This window comes from Cynara cardunculus, assembly GCF_001531365.2.
Source record: "Cynara cardunculus var. scolymus isolate 2C chromosome LG 6, CcrdV1, whole genome shotgun sequence".
Lineage (NCBI taxonomy): Eukaryota > Viridiplantae > Streptophyta > Magnoliopsida > Asterales > Asteraceae > Cynara > Cynara cardunculus.
The window spans coordinates 16,296,820-16,315,561 of NC_037533.1; the positions used below are offsets into that span (position 1 = coordinate 16,296,820).

The 18,742-nt window shown below is 31.7% G+C and overlaps 1 protein-coding gene across 2 annotated transcripts; it reads left to right on the top strand.

Moving 5' to 3' along the window:
- Nucleotides 1-5,910: 5,910 nt before the first annotated feature.
- LOC112514789 (rho GDP-dissociation inhibitor 1-like) lies at nt 5,911-16,987 on the top strand. Of its 2 annotated transcripts, none has more exons than XM_025121393.1 (6): nt 5,911-6,073; nt 6,816-7,005; nt 7,090-7,156; nt 13,007-13,225; nt 13,633-13,757; nt 16,823-16,987. In XM_025121393.1, exons 2-6 carry the CDS (start codon nt 6,829-6,831, stop codon nt 16,895-16,897), a joined length of 663 nt encoding a protein of 220 aa, XP_024977161.1. In that variant the 5' UTR covers nt 5,911-6,073; nt 6,816-6,828; the 3' UTR covers nt 16,898-16,987. The 2 variants fall into 2 exon arrangements, with proteins under 2 accessions (XP_024977161.1, XP_024977160.1); XM_025121392.1 differs by having other exon boundaries at nt 5,911-6,046.
- The last annotated feature ends 1,755 nt before the right edge of the window (nt 16,988-18,742 follow it).

An 18,742-nucleotide genomic window follows, 5' to 3' on the forward strand; every position in this document is an offset into this window, starting at 1 on the left:
ATCCCCCCCCCCTTCTACAAACTGTTTAGTATTCTTGTAGACCCTTTTGGGACCAACAGAAACTCGTATAAGTGAGGTGAAAGATGAGGATGATTTGGTGAAGCGCAACAAGTTTGATGCGTTTTTTGGGAGAACATGAGGAACTTCGAGGAACGGTTTGAAGTTATGACCTATATGGTGAGTTACACGTGGTTTATTTTTAAAATGATTGCATGCCTTATTATCCAAAAGTGGTTTGAAGTTTCTCGAGATTTTTTATATGCTACATATGCGTGAAAAGTTCGATATTTTTATAATATGTGCTTAGAGTACTGGTGTGTCAATGAGGATGTACTACGGTATGATTTTGTAAAGACGAGCATGCTTTGTGAGCTTGTCTAAGCCGTAAGTGCGGACATACTGTGTGAGTTCGCCAGGTAATGCTGTGTGAGGTAGACATCTCTCATGACGTCGTTGTTTTGTAATGTAGACACACACTATAATATATTTATTTTGTGAAAAATATTATTCTCATCAAGGCATGCTAATTTATGAAGCTTCGAGAAAATTGTTTATTATAAAAGTTGTTGTTCATGCATGAAAACCGTGGATTCACTGGGTCTAAGGCTCACCCAAAACTCTTTTAAATTTTTTTACCCAGGCGACTTTTGAGTGGAAAGAAAAGTCCAATGAAGAGATATAAGGATTAGCTCCAAAGAAGGATATGTGCAGATCAAGACATTGTTATATAAAACAAAGTTATACTCCTCAAGATTGTAATTTAGATAGTGATATAAATTGTAAGATTATAAATTTTATTTCCACTGCAGTGTAAGTGTTTGATCTTGGGATACTAGTTTTGTTATACTTAAGTTTTCGAAAATTTTGGTATGTTACAATTACAATTACAAATTCAAAATTTATGTTAAATAAAGCTAAAAATTACACATGGGATTGAAGATGTAGCGTTGAAATATATTGATCACTTTGCAAAGAAATGAGATGAATTTATCTAAATATAAAATAGTTATAGGTTTACTCTCAGGTCCCTCGTTGGCGTCGGCTGTTGAGTGAACTAAAGAAATTTACTCATTTACATTGATTTTTTTGAGACAGGTTTTCTTGTGTTAGTTGGAGTTATCAGTAGTCAACTTTTTGTCCAAAAAAAACCAGTTAATATAATTTTTTTTACAATTTATTTAATTCAATTTTTGTTATAATTTAATTATTTTAAATTTATAAGTAAAAAAATGTCATTTATTTTAGTTTTTATCTTTTGAGTATTATGACATGTTAGTGAAGTTCAACATTTAGTATGCATTTTAACCACAAGGGTGGTGTCTGATTGGTTTGAACTTTGCTTCAAATGTCAAAAGTACCAGGAGGTCTTAAGTTCAAATCAAAAGAGGAATAAAAATCCCCTTGTGGCCACAGAAGTTTCAAATACGGTGATTCCGGGCTATCTGCAAAGCAGGTGGTCGCCCTGAGATTAGTCGGCTCGCATAACGGGTTGGATATCCAGGTTAATAAAAAAAACATGTTTATCTGTTATTTATATGTAGTTCAAATGTAAAGTTTTAAGAAATTAAACATATACAGTAATAAATTGTAAACTTAAATTTTAAGACATTTTTATAACACAGTAAAAAGAACTTCATTATAGATCGTTATATCCTTTTATAATAACAAACTTTATATTTTTCAGTTCAAACTGTAATATAGCAATGGATGCATAAAGCCATCAGGCCTTAAATGATCCGAATGACTGTTAAATCATTCATTAAGGAGGAGTTTGGTTCAATTTTAAGTAAGTGAACATGGATGAGGATGAATATAGCAGAGTATGAGGATGTAGGGATGTTTACTTATAGCTTAATGAGCATTGTGATAACCAGATCCTGGTTATTATCTAAGGTATTAAATACGTGATTATCTTATTTAAATGATTACGTGATTGCATGATAATTGGTACATGCCGGTATGAGAATTTGTGAAGTCATTGAATATATATATATATATATATATATATATATGATTATTATGGATATGTATGTATGCATGGATTATGTGTCAAAGTGTGAGGTGGAAGGTGGGGAGGAAGGCGGTTAGCCGACCTTCCCTATTTGGGAGGTATAAAAGGGGGCTTAACCTCCTCATTCATTTCCCTGCTATCTTAAGAAAGTTGAGAGGTTTTGGAAGAAGAGTGTTGTCCGGTTTAGCAAAAAAGAGGTGTTTGCAAGTTGATTTCAAGTGTCAAAGTTTCAAAATGATTGATTTATAGTGTTTTGGTGTCAAAAGCTTTATAAGGTGAGTGGTTTTTAAACCTTTTTGTATAAAGATTTTACTGGTTTCAATTGCATGTTTCGTATTGTTCATATTTGAAAAGAAAGCATGTTTATTTTATCTAAGTGTTAACCGGACAAGCCTTGAGAGGTTTATTGACCAAATTGTTTTAAACCGGACAAGCCTTGAGCGGTTTAGTGACCGGACAAGTATAAACCGGACAAACCTTGAGCGGTTTGTTGACCGTAGTTGGTAAACCGGTTAAGTGGTGAGCGGTTTAGTCTTAAACCGGATGAGTCTTGAACAGACTGTTGACAGGATTTGTTATCCGTTCAATATGAATTTTATTCTAAGTGTTAAACCGTTCAATGAAGGTGTGATGTGTTGTCCGGACTAGYATCCRGACAAWGTTGAATAATTTGGACAAGTAATTGAGATGTGTTGTCCGGATTAGTAAACCGGACAAAAGGGRACAGTGTTGTCCGGACTTCAAATCCGGATAACTTGTCTGGATAGTTTTATATTGAAGATTTTATATAAGTTTTTAATGTTTAATTATTTATGATTCATAAAATGATTATTTTATATCTTTTAAAATAAATGATATGTTCCTACCAAGCGTGGTGACGTAAGTCTGTTTTGGTATTAGAACGAGATTTTGGGAAATGTTTCTACCAAGCGTGGTGACGTAAGTCTGTTTTGGTACGAAACTATATTTTGAGAAACCTTCCTACCAAGCATGGTGACGTAAGTCTGTTTTGGTATGGAAGTGAGTTTTAAATGGTAGTTCCCCCAGACGTGGTGACTTTTGTCTGTTCTGGCTTGGAACTGGGAATGAGTACTTTCAGATGTGGTGACTTATGTCTGTTCTGATAAGTAGCTCTGTTTTATTGGAGTAATAAGGGTGACATATCAAGGAGAGGTGTACTTGGAATAAGGGTGTCATTGTCATATGTGGATATTATTATGACTCTTATTATTATTACTAAATTGGATTTAATAACTTTAGATCATCATTTCTTTGTGACCTGATGAATTAAATATATTATTCCTATTTAGAAGTAATAATTTAGATGTTATTGAGAATGAGAAAATTGTTTGTCATATCAGACAAGTTTTGCCTTAAATCTTTCCTGTTAAAGGAATGATATTTTAATTCAAAAGTTTTGATACTGGAAATGTTAGATCTCTGTTTATAGATATTTTAAAGAAGTGAGGTTCTTGGATATACTTCTTTTTGCATGATATTGTGAGCTGCATCAATTGTTATATTGCAGTATATTTCTAAGCCAAAATTACATTATCATATTTTGGTGTTCGTCACCCTGCATTTGCAAATAGGGGATTTACTCACTAAACCCGTATGGTCTAATCCTCATTTTTTGTTTTAAATTATGCAATGCAGGAATAGCTGGGTCCGGGGATATAAAAGGGAAAGGGAAAATGTGATTATTTTCCTAACCTATTGTCTGCTTTTGGAAGATACATGTTATATTACATGTAGTAGTACATGATTTGTTTTGGAAATTTTATATGTAGATTTTGTACATATAGCAATCCWTGTACTAGTGGGACCTTTTGATGTAATCCATGTTTCTATGTAATGAAATATGTGTTTTATGCAAATGTGGAGTATGAGGGTGTTACAAGCATAATGGTCTATAGACAGTTTATTCGCTTATCCATGTGTGATTGCTCTATTTACAGTTTAATTATTAAGTCATTAAAGCGATGTTTGGGATTGCTTATTAAAACAGTTTATTGACTTATTCCGGTGTGGTACCGGTAATAAGCACTTTTGAGTGTTTGGGTAAACAACTTATACCGGTGCCAAACCGACATTAAATAGTTTTTGAAGGAGTTAAACCATTATAACTTGTAATAAGTTGATAAGTACTTTTGTAGAAAAACATAAGTTATTTCAAATAAGCAATCACAAACACCTCCTAAGTTAAAATGACCATGTGGAATAAGTTAGAACCCCTTATTATAGGCTCCATTAAGCCATTCCAAACAAATATATATAAAAAAAAATCCCTCAAGATAATCCAACCCTCCCTCTTTAGCTCACTTAAACCCAACGATCTCTCATCCGTCAAGCAGACAAACAACTTATATTAGACAGTGTAACAAAAAAGAAGAAGAAGTAAACATCCATTGCATTGTTTAGCATCAAATTTAATGCAATATTATCCATCAACATTTTTATTAATGTTTTTATCTGTACTATATTATAAAACATTTGATAAAAACTCTTAAAAACCATTTTTTATGCATTAAACACTGTTTATTGATGCATATTACTTAAAGTTCAAGATTACAAGTAAATTGTGCGTAAGTACAATTGATTAAAGCTCCATCTTTGAATTCGTGTAACTAACTACAGATAAACATAATCAAATAGAGGATAAACATCTCATTTTAAATATAAAAATTAAAATACAATTACAATAATCATTGAGTTATAACAAAATATTTAATTATTATATTTATAAATATTATATTATCAAAGCAAAAATAAAAAAAAAATGAATTAAAGAAATTACACAAAAAAGAGAAATTTTAAATTGGTAGTTTGGTACTAATATCAATAATATATTTTTAAATTTTTTATGATATATTCATATCTATATTTTATTCAAAAATAAAAACAATTATCGTTTCTCAAAATCGCATAAAACTGTATTATAACATTGACTGAGACAAAAAACAAAACAAAATAAAATTTAAAATAGAGATGTATATCGCTGCATTGCACGAGTACCATTATAGTTTTTACAAATGGTAATTCAATTATGGAATTTATATATTTTTATTTCATTTCATTTGTCTAATGTAAATTTCAACAAATTAGATCTATATTAGTTTTTGAAGTTTTAGAGGGGGTTTGTTTACCTCTTAATATTTTTTTATTAAGAACCAGTATTTGAATCGCTAAGAGGTCTATCTTATTTTGTGAAAAAAGTCTGATTCTGAATGATTTTGTATTTTGAGCCTCCGTAAATCATTAAGCGCCATAATTTAATTTTAAACAATTACCAAACAAACATATTTCATTTTATAATATATCATAAGAGCCTTTTAATCACCATACAACAAATCATTCAACAACTATAAAACAACCGTAATTGAATCTAATAAAAAACACCACAACCATGGGCCTGTTTGCCAAACGCTTACCCGGGTAAGCGCTTACCAAGTAACATTACCTCACCGGATGAATATAGTAAGGACCAAGAATCTTACCCGATAAGAGCGAGATAAGGATCAAGAGTCTTACCCGGTAAGTGAATGCGACGACTCTTACCACGGTAAACGCTTACCGGGTAAATTGTTGTATACTATGTCGTTTTGGTGAACTAAAATCTTACTAGATAAGTACATAATAGTGTTAAATTTTACCGATAAACATTTATCAGGTAAATATTTGATAAACGGCTCCTTACTTTTAATACAAATATAAACAATAAAAATAATAAAAAATATCTAACAATCACCGAAATAAAAAAAGATATATAAATATGAAATTATGAAGCAATAATCAATTTGGTGGGAAATCGACAAAATTGTGGTGTTCAAATCTGGAAACCCTAAACCCACAAATGCAAACTTTCTGGTGAAAAAATCCATGGACCACGGTGGTCATATGCCACCACGGTGACTACGCCGGTCGCCGGAGCCACCACATAATGACGGTGACTGTAACAGAAGCTTACACAGACCAATGCGGTGAAGATGGAGGTTTTCAGTAATGCGAAACTGCCATGTATCCCCCCAAATTTAGGTGAAGACTCATGCTCCATAAAACCTGGTAATCGTTGATTTTTTTTGCCCAATCTTTGCGCACATAACATTCGTTATATGATCTTCACCATATCCGGATCACCACATGACCATTTCGTCCATTTCAATTTCAGTCGAACAATCCCCCCCCCCCTCTCTCTTCAATCAAACAATAATTTTTCAACAATTTACACATTCTTTGTCTGGGTGCTATTCTGTGAACAAATTCATGCCGATCCGTGTGTTAATTGAAGGTTCTGTGGTGGTGTAACCCATCATTACTTGTTCGTATTCCTTTTCACCCATACAGGTATCCTGATTAGGGCTTTTCCAAATCGATTTCTATTGTGGTTATCTCATTTGTCATCATTTTACCATGCTGGGTGCTTTCATGTGATTAATTGTAGCCATTGATACATTTTAGTGGCTATTTCAAAGATTAAAGCCTTTTTTTGATGATCTTTTCAACGTAGCTACCCAAAATCGTATGGTGCTTGTTGAAAATTTAAGTTTTTTGGCCATTTTTTTGAATAATTTTGGTTGCTTTATGTTGGCTAGTTATATTTATTGTTACAATTCTGTTGGTATTTTAAAGATTGGATCATTTATTGATAATCTTTTCAACCTATACAAGTTTTTCTTCTGTTTCTTGAATGATTTTCTACGATTTGGTCATTTTTCTAAAACAATTTTGGTTCCTTGTTTCTCATTTCATTGTATCTACTGGTAGCATTTTGTGGGTGTTCTTAAAGATTGTGCATTCTTCTCAGATTCAGAGACAACATGGGTGATGATAAAAATGAAGGGAAAGATGGAAAAAAAGACGATGCCTCTGAATCTGGAGAGGTTCTCAGTAGAGAGGCAAGTGAAAGCTCCATTTATGCGACTGAGGATGATGAAGATGCCCAAATAGAGTTGGGTCCCAAGATAAGCATTAAAGAGCATCTTGAGAAGGATAAGGTTCTTACTTTCTTGTCCCAAAAAAGAAAATCGTTATGTTTTGCTTTTATGCATTTCTTGATTATATGCGTGTTGTTGGTTCAGGATGACGAGAGCTTGAGGAGGTGGAAGGAGCAGCTGCTTGGAAGTGTTGATGTCAATGCGGTTGCAGGTATTTGTGTGTCATTTTCTTTGATTTTAATGGCACATACTTTGGCTACACCTGCTCATTGACAACAAACACAATGCCACATCAACATGCTTAACATTCTTTATTATAGCCGAGAGCCCAAGTAATGCTCAACTGGTTGATATCTTTATACAAAAACCAAACCATTTAACCATGCTTTATTAGTTTTGACATTGTGATTTCAACATAGAATAGGGTCATTGAGCAGAGCCCAACCTCCCTGGCGGTCAAGGGTTCAAACCTCACTAAAGATGAGGAGTGTGCGAGTATTTGCAGTATATTTTATATAGATATTAATCACTCCATCCCAAAATAAATGTCCACGGTGAAAAAGGCACTTAGTTTAAGAAATGTGTAATTGTTACACTTCTTATTTTACTAAACGACAATTATCTATACTATATTATAAAACATTTGACAGAAACTCTTAAAAACTATTCTTTATGCATGAAGTACTGTGTATTAATGCATACTTAAAATTTAGGATTACAAGTAAATTGTGCATAAGTACAACTTATTAAAGCTCTATTTTTGAATTCGTATAACTAACTGCAGATAAACATAATCAAATACAAGATAAATATCTCATTTTAAATATAAAAAATTTAAAATATGATTAGGATAATCATTGAGTTCTAACAGAATCATTATCTTTGCAAAAATTTTACTGTTAAGCCAAAAACAAATTATTTCACTATTTGATCTAAATTAAATTATAATACAAAATTGAATTAAAGAAAGGGAAAAGCCTAAAAAACCCAATGGACTTTAGTGTTTGGAATGATTAAGTCCTTAGACAATTTTTTGGAACAAATAAGTCTTTGGACATTCCAAAACTTATTAAATAACTCCTTAGACATTCCAAAACTTGTTAGATACATCCTTATGACCTATACAACTGGTTAATGTGATAAAATAATGAAAAAAATCTGGAAAAAAGCCAATAGACTTTCATATTTTGAAAGATTAAGTCTAAACATTTTTTAAACCAAAAAAGTACTTGCATCTATAAAATGAAATAAATATACCACAAAAATATTTACATTTACAAAAAGTACTTACATTTAAAAAAAGATTATTGATGAAATATATTTTAATTAAAAATAAAATATTTTTTGTCAATGATTTTTCAAATAAAAAAATAAAAAAAGATTTAAAAAAGAATATGTTGTTGATTTTTCAAATTAAAAAAATAGAAAATAATTTGATTCAATTACTGACCGAATTAACGATAAGATTTAACTAAATACATAATTAAATAAAATTCGTCACTAATCCGTTGGTGAAATGATATCACCGACAAGATTCAAGCACGATCTCTCACACTTATTAACATGTTACTGTGTTAGAGCGCCTAACGGTGGTCAAGTTAGCCATCAATTAGATATAAGTAATCCATGCATATATACCAATGAACATTAGCGATGAATTTTAATTAATTATGTATTTAACCAAAGGGCCTTTGGCTTAGCGGTATCGTAGCCCTTGGCCTTCTAGGAGGTCAGGGGTTCAAACCTCACCATAGGTGAGGAGGGTGTGTGAGTTTATTTGTTGCATTTGCCGTATATAAATATTATATACTTCAAAAAGAAAAAAATAATAATTATGTATTTAGTTAAATTTTATCGTTAACCCGTCAGTAATTTAATCAAATTATTTTCTATTTTTTTAATTTAAAAAATCACCAACATAATATATTTTATTTTTAACTAAAATAAATTTCATCAGCAATCCTTTTTAAATCTTTTTTAGTTTTTTTAATTTAAGAATCATATATGAAATATATTTTATTTTTAATTAAAATAAATTAATCAGTAATTTTTTTGAATCCTTTTTTATTTTTTCATTTGGAAAATCACTGATAAAATATTTTTTGTTTTTAATTAAAATAAGTTTCATCAATAATTTTTTTTAAATGTAAGTACTTTTTTGTAAATATAAATACTTTTTGGTATATTTATTTCACTTTATAGATGTAAGTACTTTTTTTTCAAAAAATGTTTAGTAACTTAATCGTTCAAAATATGAAAGTCCATTCGGTTTTTTTTGTAGATGTTTTCCATTATTTTATCATATTAACAAGTTTTATAGGTTATAAGGATGTATCTAACAGGTTTTAGAAAGTCCAAGGAGTTATTTAATAGGTTTTGGAATGTCCAAGGATTTATTTGTTCCAAAAAAATTTCCAATGACTTAATCATTCCAAACACTAAAGTCCATTGGGTTTTTTAGACTTTTCCCTTAAAGAAATTGTATTAAAAAACGAGAATTTTTAAATAGTTAATTTGATATTAATATCGATATATTTTTTTAAATTTATTTTTATTCAAAAGTAAAAACATTATCTTTTTCAAAACCACATAAACCGTATTATATCAACAGATACAAAAAAAAAAAAAATTAAAATGAAGATGTATCTCGCTGCATTGTACGAATACTCTTATAGTATAAAATAATAATAATTTAACCTCGTTAGTAAAACTAGAAGGGTAGTCGCACAATGCAGCGAGATATATCTCGATTTCAATGTTTCATTTCATTTTTTAGTCTCTGTCGATGTTATAATACGAATTTATGTGGTTTTGAGCCGTCAATAATGTTTTTCTTTATAAAATATAAATTTGAAGATATCATGAAAATTAAAAAATATATAAAAGTTTTCATTTTTTTGTGTATGATTTTTAATTCAATTTTTTTATCATAATTAATTTAGGTTTAATGACGAAATAATTTATTTTTGGTTTAATAATATTCTATACTATATTATAAAGCATTTGATAAAAACTCTTAAAAACCATTTTTATGCATGAGGTACTGTTTATTGATGCATATTACTTAAAATTCAAGATTACAAGTAAATAATGTGTAAGTACACGTTATTAGAGTTTCATGTTTGAATTCGTGTAACTAACTGCAGATAAACATTATCAAATGGAGGATAAACATTCCATTTTAACTATAAAAATCTAAAATATAATTAGGGTAATCATTGAGTTCTAACAAAATAGTTAATTATTATCTTTATAAAAAATATTATATTATTAAACCAAAAAATAAAAGAAATGCATTAAAGAAATATACAAAAAACGAGAAATTTTAAATAGTTAGTTTGGTACTAATATCAATATATTTTTAATTATTTATGATATCTTCGTATTTATATTTTATTCAAAAATAAAAACATTATCACTTTCTCAAAACCACATAAAACTGTATCATAACATCGATTGATACAAAAAGATAAAACAAAACAATAAAATCGAGATGTATCTTGCTGCATTGTGCGAGTACCCTTCTAGTCAGGGCCGTCCCTGGGGGAGGGCGGTATGGGCGCACAGGGCCCAAAAATATCAGGGGCCCAAAATTTTCCCTTAAAATACAATGGTAGTAAAAAAGAATTTAATAAATTAAAGAAATCCAAAAAATTGTAGCATATAATAATACACAAAAATAATTTCGTAGACAATAAGGGCCCAAAAATATATCAACTAATTACATTTGAGAGGAAAATAAAAAAAATTAATTAGTCATTCATTATATGCTGTTGTTTATTGCCTCTCTAGTTTTTTTTTATCTCCAACAAGGTCCAATGATATTGGCTATTGCTATCTCTATATGCTTGACTGTTTTCGTACTTCAACAATTCAACGTAAAGATCATGTGCTTGCTATTGCTATATATTTCTGTTGGATATTTTTATCAATTTCTGCTTCTATTGACTATTGCTACTTGGTTATGTTGTTCTAATTGTTTTTGTTGACTATTGTTATCTTTTTTTGCTTCTACATAAAATATTTTACTATTGTTTGACCATCAATCTATTGTTCTTATAATTTATGACATGTTTCAATTGTTTTGTGATTAATCAATAAATTTTTTCTACTAGATGTATTTAGTAATGTCTCTTATATATGTCATGTTCCATAAACTTTTAATCTTAACATCTTATTTCAGTTGAGCAAATAAAGAAGAAAAATAGAATTTAAATATTTTCATCAATTGTTTGACTTATGTATCTTTCATTGGGATTCCACCACACCACAAGATTCTATTTAAGTGCTCAAACAATCATTTGTTGAGCTTGCATATTATATGTTTAATTCATTATTTATTCTTATTGGATTTCAATGGATCATCTTTTATTTCATATTCTTATTGATCCTCATTTGTCTAGAAAAACTTGATAATTCTCTTTATTATTGATCTCTCATTGACCCTCACGATTACTTCATTTACACGAATTTTCTTTTTATATCAAAATAACACATATTTCTTGTTATGAACTAAAAATATTCTTACTTTTTATAAAAAAATTATCAACCATAGTTTCTGTACTCTTGGTTTTAAATTACCTAATAAGAAGTACGTAAATTTTAAGTACTCTCTTATATATCTATAATAAAGATAAATAAGATTTATTTCCTCAGTAAATTATTAGCATTTCTTGTACTTAATTTTATACTAATGAAAAACATTTATTGAATTTGTTTCCATACTTACCGAGGGTCACTACAAGAAAAGTGAGCTTAGACGATGCACCTTTTAGCGAGACATTCCGCCACAAGTTATAGCGACGACATGTTGTTATATACTCTTTCTGATCATAAATGGACTTTTAGCGACAACAAAAGTCGTTGTCAAAAGCCTTATTTCTTGCAGTGGGCCCTGCTTTTATGTTCGCCCAGGGCCTATAAAATGTCAGGAACGGACCTGCTTATAGTATCTTTATATTGAGGGAGTGATGAATTTCTACATGACTACATCTTATAATTTAGGGTAAAATTGGAAAGTAAATACTTACTTTTGAAAGTGGACACTTATTATGGGATGGATGGAGTATATGCTTCAAAAAGAACATGATATTTTATCACGGGATTAGCTAGATAGAATGTCGGCCTGCAAGACCCGGCGCTTGCCCTCTTCCTTGATCCTGATGCGTCGTTGACATGGCCCAATTGATACGAAAACCTTATGCGGGGGTCTCGTTCTATGTGGCCTTGTGTTTGCTGTCATTAAGCATTATCGCTTCTCTTAAAAGGATTGCATATCACGTGTAGACGTGTCCATGCATGATTAGCAATGTTGAAGATGAATGCTATCTGGTTCTTGTTTGGCAAAATACCCACACTTGCGGACTTTATAAGTGTAAGATCCTACATCAGTTGGGGAGGGGAACAAAGGTTGCCTTATAAGAGACTGAATATCTCATCTATCATACGCGTTCTAAAACCGTGAGTCCAGGTGTGTGGACAAAGCGGACAATATCTGATACGATTAGTCTGAGATGTTACATATGGTATTAGAGCCAAGAACCGGACTGGTGCGCCAACGTCCCCACTGGGCTTCCATGGGGTGGATTGTAAGATCCCACCTCAATTGGGGAGGGGAACAAAGGTTGTCTTATAAGGGACTGGATACCTCCTCTATCAGACGCCTTTTGAAACCGTTAGTCTAGGTGTGTGGACAAAGCGGACAATATCTGGTACGGTTAGCCTAAGATGTTACAATAAGCCACCATGTTGTGATTTAATATATCAGGTAATCGGGAAATATAACAGGTAGAAAAATGATTCAAGTAATGGCCCCAGATAAACATGCTTTATCGGGCACCCCATTCAACATACAACGTTGTATTGCATCATAGAAGTAGCTAGATACAATTTTGGTTTATAAGGCTTGGTACACACCCTCCATTTGTGGTTTGTACTGCACAATATGAAGAAATCTGATCCATGCTTTATGCAAATTTTAAACGATTTTGATGCCAAATGACATGCTACATTATATGTCATACGCTCATAGCTGACATGTACCTTAATCGGTTTTTATTAGAAATTGAAGAACCTGATGTGAAGATAATCAGCCTTGCCATAGTCACTGCTGATAGACCCGATATCGTACTTGAGATCCCCGAGTCGGGGAACCCAAAGGGACGTTGGTTTACCCTAAAAGAAGGTAGTAGATACAATCTGAGATTCTCCTTCAAGGTCAGCAATAACATAGTTTGTGGGCTCAAGTATACCAATACTGTCTGGAAAACTGGTATCAAGGGTATAGTCTTTTGCCACTCTAATTCCTTTAGGTGCGTTTGATACGCAGACTACATGGGACGGGACGGGACAAAAAAAAATAGTCCCACGTTTGGCATGCCATGGACAAAATATACATAGGACAAGATGGGACTGTTTTTAAATTTCATGGGACAAAACTTGATAATTTTTGTTCCACCAAAAAAGGTGGAACAACATGGGACTAAATATAAAATGACTATGTTACCCTTAGACCAATTGAGATTCAAAACCCAATTAGTCCCGTCCCGTCTCGTCTAGTCCTGTCCCGTCTCGTCCCGTCCCGTCCCGTCCTGTCCTATCTAGTCTGCGTACCAAATGCTACCTTAGAATCATGTTTTAGTGGATAAAGTTTTTGACCTTTTATGCTACAAATTGTTTTCATTGTAGTTGACAGCTCGAAGCAGATGCTTGGAACTTTTAGCCCTCAAGCTGAGCCTTACATACATGTGATGACGGAAGAAACTACTCCTTCGGGTATGTTTGCTAGAGGATCATACTCGGCAAACACTAAGGTAAGAATGACTTCACCTCAGTTAATACTTAAGGGCTGTTTGATTGGTTTTCCATTAAGTCATGTATGAATGAAGTTGTCTGTGTGGATTAATATGTTTGTACAGAGTAGGAAACTTTTTATCTGGGAGGGTTTTCTCCGTAGATGGAAGGACCATGTTTTTTAACTGGGAAGGCAGGTTTGCAAAAAACTTGGCTTTCTGCACAAAGCTCCCCCTAGAAGCTTACCGAAAAAGCCACCTTCTATATCATTAAGCCACTACCAAACAATCATGTATAGCTGGCGGAATGAGCCACGAGTCTCATTAAGCTCATTAGGCAGCTAACAAACAAACCCATAATAAAATATTATTCAGAAAACATCAAGAATTTGTGCTATCATTTAGTTAAATGACCTTAAAACGAGCTTTTAATTAGTAGCATATCTTTTAGTAATAAAAATTTAACTTAATGACCTTCAAATGACCTGCCTCTAATGTTAAACGCCATGCCTATGGTGTAAAACGCCTTGCCCGTGTAATATCTTTGAAAAAACTTGAAGGTTGGCCTGAAAATGACTTTCATAGAAGATCATTTAACTAAATAACTCGAACTTGTGCACTCTTGCATCTACTGATGCTTATAGAAACATCAAGATTTGTGCTTTTCTCATGTCTACCGATGCTTTGAGAAGCATCATTTGGACTTTCTCGCTTCTGCCGTTGTTTTGAGAAACATTAAGGTCCCGTTTGGTTTGTAGGATTGGAAATGGATTGGAGGGATTATGGAATTGGATTCTATTCTGATCCCATGTTCAGTTTGAAGGATTTCAGGGATTTGAAATCACACAAAATCCCTGGGGGTGGTTGGTATTTCATTGGATTTCATAGGATTTGTATATGCTAATGTTTTAAAATATGTTAAAAACATTTTGTAATATTCAGTTAATAAAATAGTAATTTAATTATTTTTAGAGTAAACTACAATTTTGTTCCCGGTAGTTTACACAAATCTCTGAAAGTGGTCCCTAGACTTCAACAAATACAATTATTGTCCTTATTATTTACATTTTGTTTTGAAAATAGTCCCCGGTCGTTAACTTTGTTAAAAAACTCAGTTAACTAAGGGATACTTTCGTCCTTTTACCCTTTTTTGTCATTTTCTTGTTTGTCTTTACTCAAATCAAAGAGGAAGGACCTGTAAATCCTTTTTTGTCTTTACTCTCTCTCTCTCTCCCACACACACACATATATATATATGTAATCATACACAAACATATGAATATATGTGTATATATATATATATATATTTAATATTAATATGTGTGTATATATATATACCTCCTCCACGGTCACCCCTTTCAGTAAACTCACTGGCGATCAGCCATCTCCCTATACCCACCGGTGATCACCCTTCTCCCTCAGCCCACCGGCGATCAATGCCGACCTCTAGCCTCCTCGCAACACACACATAACGCCTAATACAACACACACATCACACCCCCAATATAGCACACACATCACACACATACAACACCTGCAACATACACACACAACCCACCGGCAACATATGGCTCGATGAACACACAACCTAGCTGCAACCTATGGCTCGATGAAAACAGAACCCACCTGCAACATATGTCTCGGTGTTTGGAAGTTGTGGGTACTGTAGCAGCTACGAGGTGGAGGGAGGTGGGAGGTTGCAGATGGCTCGATGAACACTCAAACAACGCAAATGGCATCGAGGGGAATGGAGATGGGTAGTGATGGGGGAAAGAGGGCTGAGACGCTGGACATGGCTGCTTGGTCACCGGAGATAAGCATGGTTAAAGTTGACATGGTGAAGACGAAGGTGGTCGAAAAAATATGGTGGGGCTGAGAGGGTCTGAGGATGGTGGAGATGGTCGTCTTGGTCGTTGGATGGTGGTTAAATTGTGGTGTGCGTATGTATGTATGTATATAGGTATATATATTAATATAGTATCAATATAAATTGGAGTAAGTTACAATTTGGTCCCTGCAGTTTAAACAAAATTTTATAGTTTATCCTTGGAAAAGTGAAAAAGACGAAAATATCCCTAACCGGATGATTTTTTTAACAGAGTTAAGTCGAGGAACTATTTTCAAAGCAAAATGTGAACAGTAAAGACGACAATTGTAGTTATTGAAGTCTAGGGACCATTTTTAGAGATTCATGTATACCATAGGGACCAAAATTGTAGTTTACTCTTATTTTTATAACCAATGGAATTCAATTCCATTTCAAATCCTACAAATCAAATGCATCGGATATTCCAAAATTTTCCAAATCCAACCTTCAATTCCAAATCTTTTCACAAAAACCAAATCCCTCAATCATTCCACCAAACCAAACGTCCCCTAAAGATTTATGTTATGTATAGTGGAGGGTCTTTATGGAAACAACCTTTCTACCCCGTGGGGCAGTGGACATATTGGATTCGTTTGGTTTGATTTGGTTTTATTGATGCTTTCATCAAGATTTGTGTGCCCTCAGTCTACAAATGCTTGGAGAAACAAAGACTTGTGTTTTTTTTTTGCATATGCTGATGTTTTGGTCAATGTCAAAATTTGTGCTTTTCTAGCTTTTACGTGCTTCGATATAAATATCAAGATTTGTGCTTTCTTGTGTCTGCTGAATGAAAAAGGGTAAAATGACTCAAAATGCAACAAAGTTCGGTTTAGTTCCTATTTACTGTAATGAAGATTTTTTTTTTCTCAATTGATGTTATAAAGTTTCAAAATCTTCCTATTTTATACCTATTTTAACCGGTAATATAAGAATCTTGTAACATAGACGTGGAACCAAGTTTAAGAAAGGTTTAGCAAATATTTACGAAAAGGGTTTTAGTGAAAGGATGATAGACTTGACATTCACATCAGCAAATGTTACAAAAACAAGTTATTGGTCAATATGTAAAAAGTACTTGTTGGCAAACTTCATTGCATTTTGACGTATTTTGTCCAATGAAAAACTGATGCCAATCAAGAAACTATTCTTGGGTAGTAGACACAATCGATCTTTATTTATTTCATCTGTGTTAAACCCGTTCCATTTGGATTCAATCCAGTTCCTTGACGATGACAACAAGTGCTATTTGGATCTGAACTACACTTTCGACATCCAGAAAGAGTGGCCCAAATAGATCATCACGGTTCTTTCTTGGGGTCAAATTCGCAAGGAAAGTTTCCGGCACAAGTTTTTTCATCACCTTGTGGCGGTCTTCGTATACGAGAAGTCAATGCCAAGAAGTCTATTAGTTGTTAGTATACATACATATATATATATATATACATATATATATATACATACATATATATATATATATACATATATATATATATATATACATATATATATATATACATATATATATATATATATCATATATNTATATACATACATATATATATATATATACATATATATATATATATATACATATATATATATATACATATATATATATATATATATCATATATCATTACTATACATACAATAGGTGCAATGTACAAACCTTATTTTGTTGATTTCTACAATCTATATACCCTTTTTCTTGAATAGGGTTTTGTTGGGAGACATGTTTCTGGGTTTAAATGATCATTGATTTGTTCATATATGAGAATTTCTTTTACAAGCAGTCTTTGATATTATGTTCTAATCAATTATAATTAATAAACAAAATCTTATATCATGTACCAACTTAAATGGTATCAACATTTTTCGATTGATACATGTTGGTATTAGTTTTGTACCAATTTCAAGTTAATATATGCTCTGGTTTATATATACAATTACATGCATAATTATAGAAAGTTAAATATTAATATATATTTTTTATAATTTTTTTTCTTCTTCATATTCTTCAAATAAAAGAGTACATGATGATTAAATGAGAAACAAGATGGGGACGGAAGAATAAATACAACAAAAAGAAATGTGTTTTTGATATTTTATGAATTTATATTTTACTATAAAAACTGTAAAAGGTTATTATGTTATCCTATTCATGTAATTGAATTTATTAATTGGATAATCTTTGAAATCAATTACATTGATTAATTTAAATATAACAACTTGATATGAATTAAGTTTTATTCTTTATATAATTCGTTATCACATAATGCTAAATCAACAATGAGTACAATAACAAAGTGGAATTAAATTTTTATAAGTTTTATCTTCCAATGATATAAAATCTCCAATGTTAATCCTTGGTGTGTAGTATCTTAGCATTGAAAGTTTCAAAACTAGGAAACCATATTATGATAGAAGAGTTGTTTTCATGTTCACTTTGTAACATTTGTCATTAGCTCAGAATGAATTCGTTTTCGAGATGCAAAATTTTCTCTTGCTCGAAGAGCTTGGAAAATTACATAACGATAGCTTCTTATACTATGTAAAAAAACCACTTGAGAATGTTTCCATAACACGTAAAACGTATGTATTTATACGAAAAATCATAGTGGTATATATGAGATGTTACTTGGTAGCCACTTGAATGAAAGCATACCTTTTTTAAACTAAGAGATCAATTTTCATATATTCTAAGGCCCAAGCTGATGACATATATAATTTTCTTTCGACTTTAAACAACTAAAAAATTTAACAAATGTATAACTTTGAGATTTAACATAACATATATAATCTATATCAATTTTATTGAGATTCATAATAAAAGAGGGAATACAAGAATAGACAAAATATACTTTTATTATAAAAATATAATATCAAACAAATTTTATTGACTTTATAAGAATCGTACTACTAGTTATTGTAACAGAAACATTTATTGGTTGGTGTCGGTATGCAATACCCATGATGAAAGCCTTTCCCCTTACAGTTTGGCACACAATCCGAACTATCATTGCAGAATCCAATGAAGACCTCCTGTGAATGTGCTGTACATTACCGTATGCAATCAGCTTGTGTAATAACCCTCTCTTAATTACCTTGGTAATAAAAATATAAACGTACAATCTTGCATG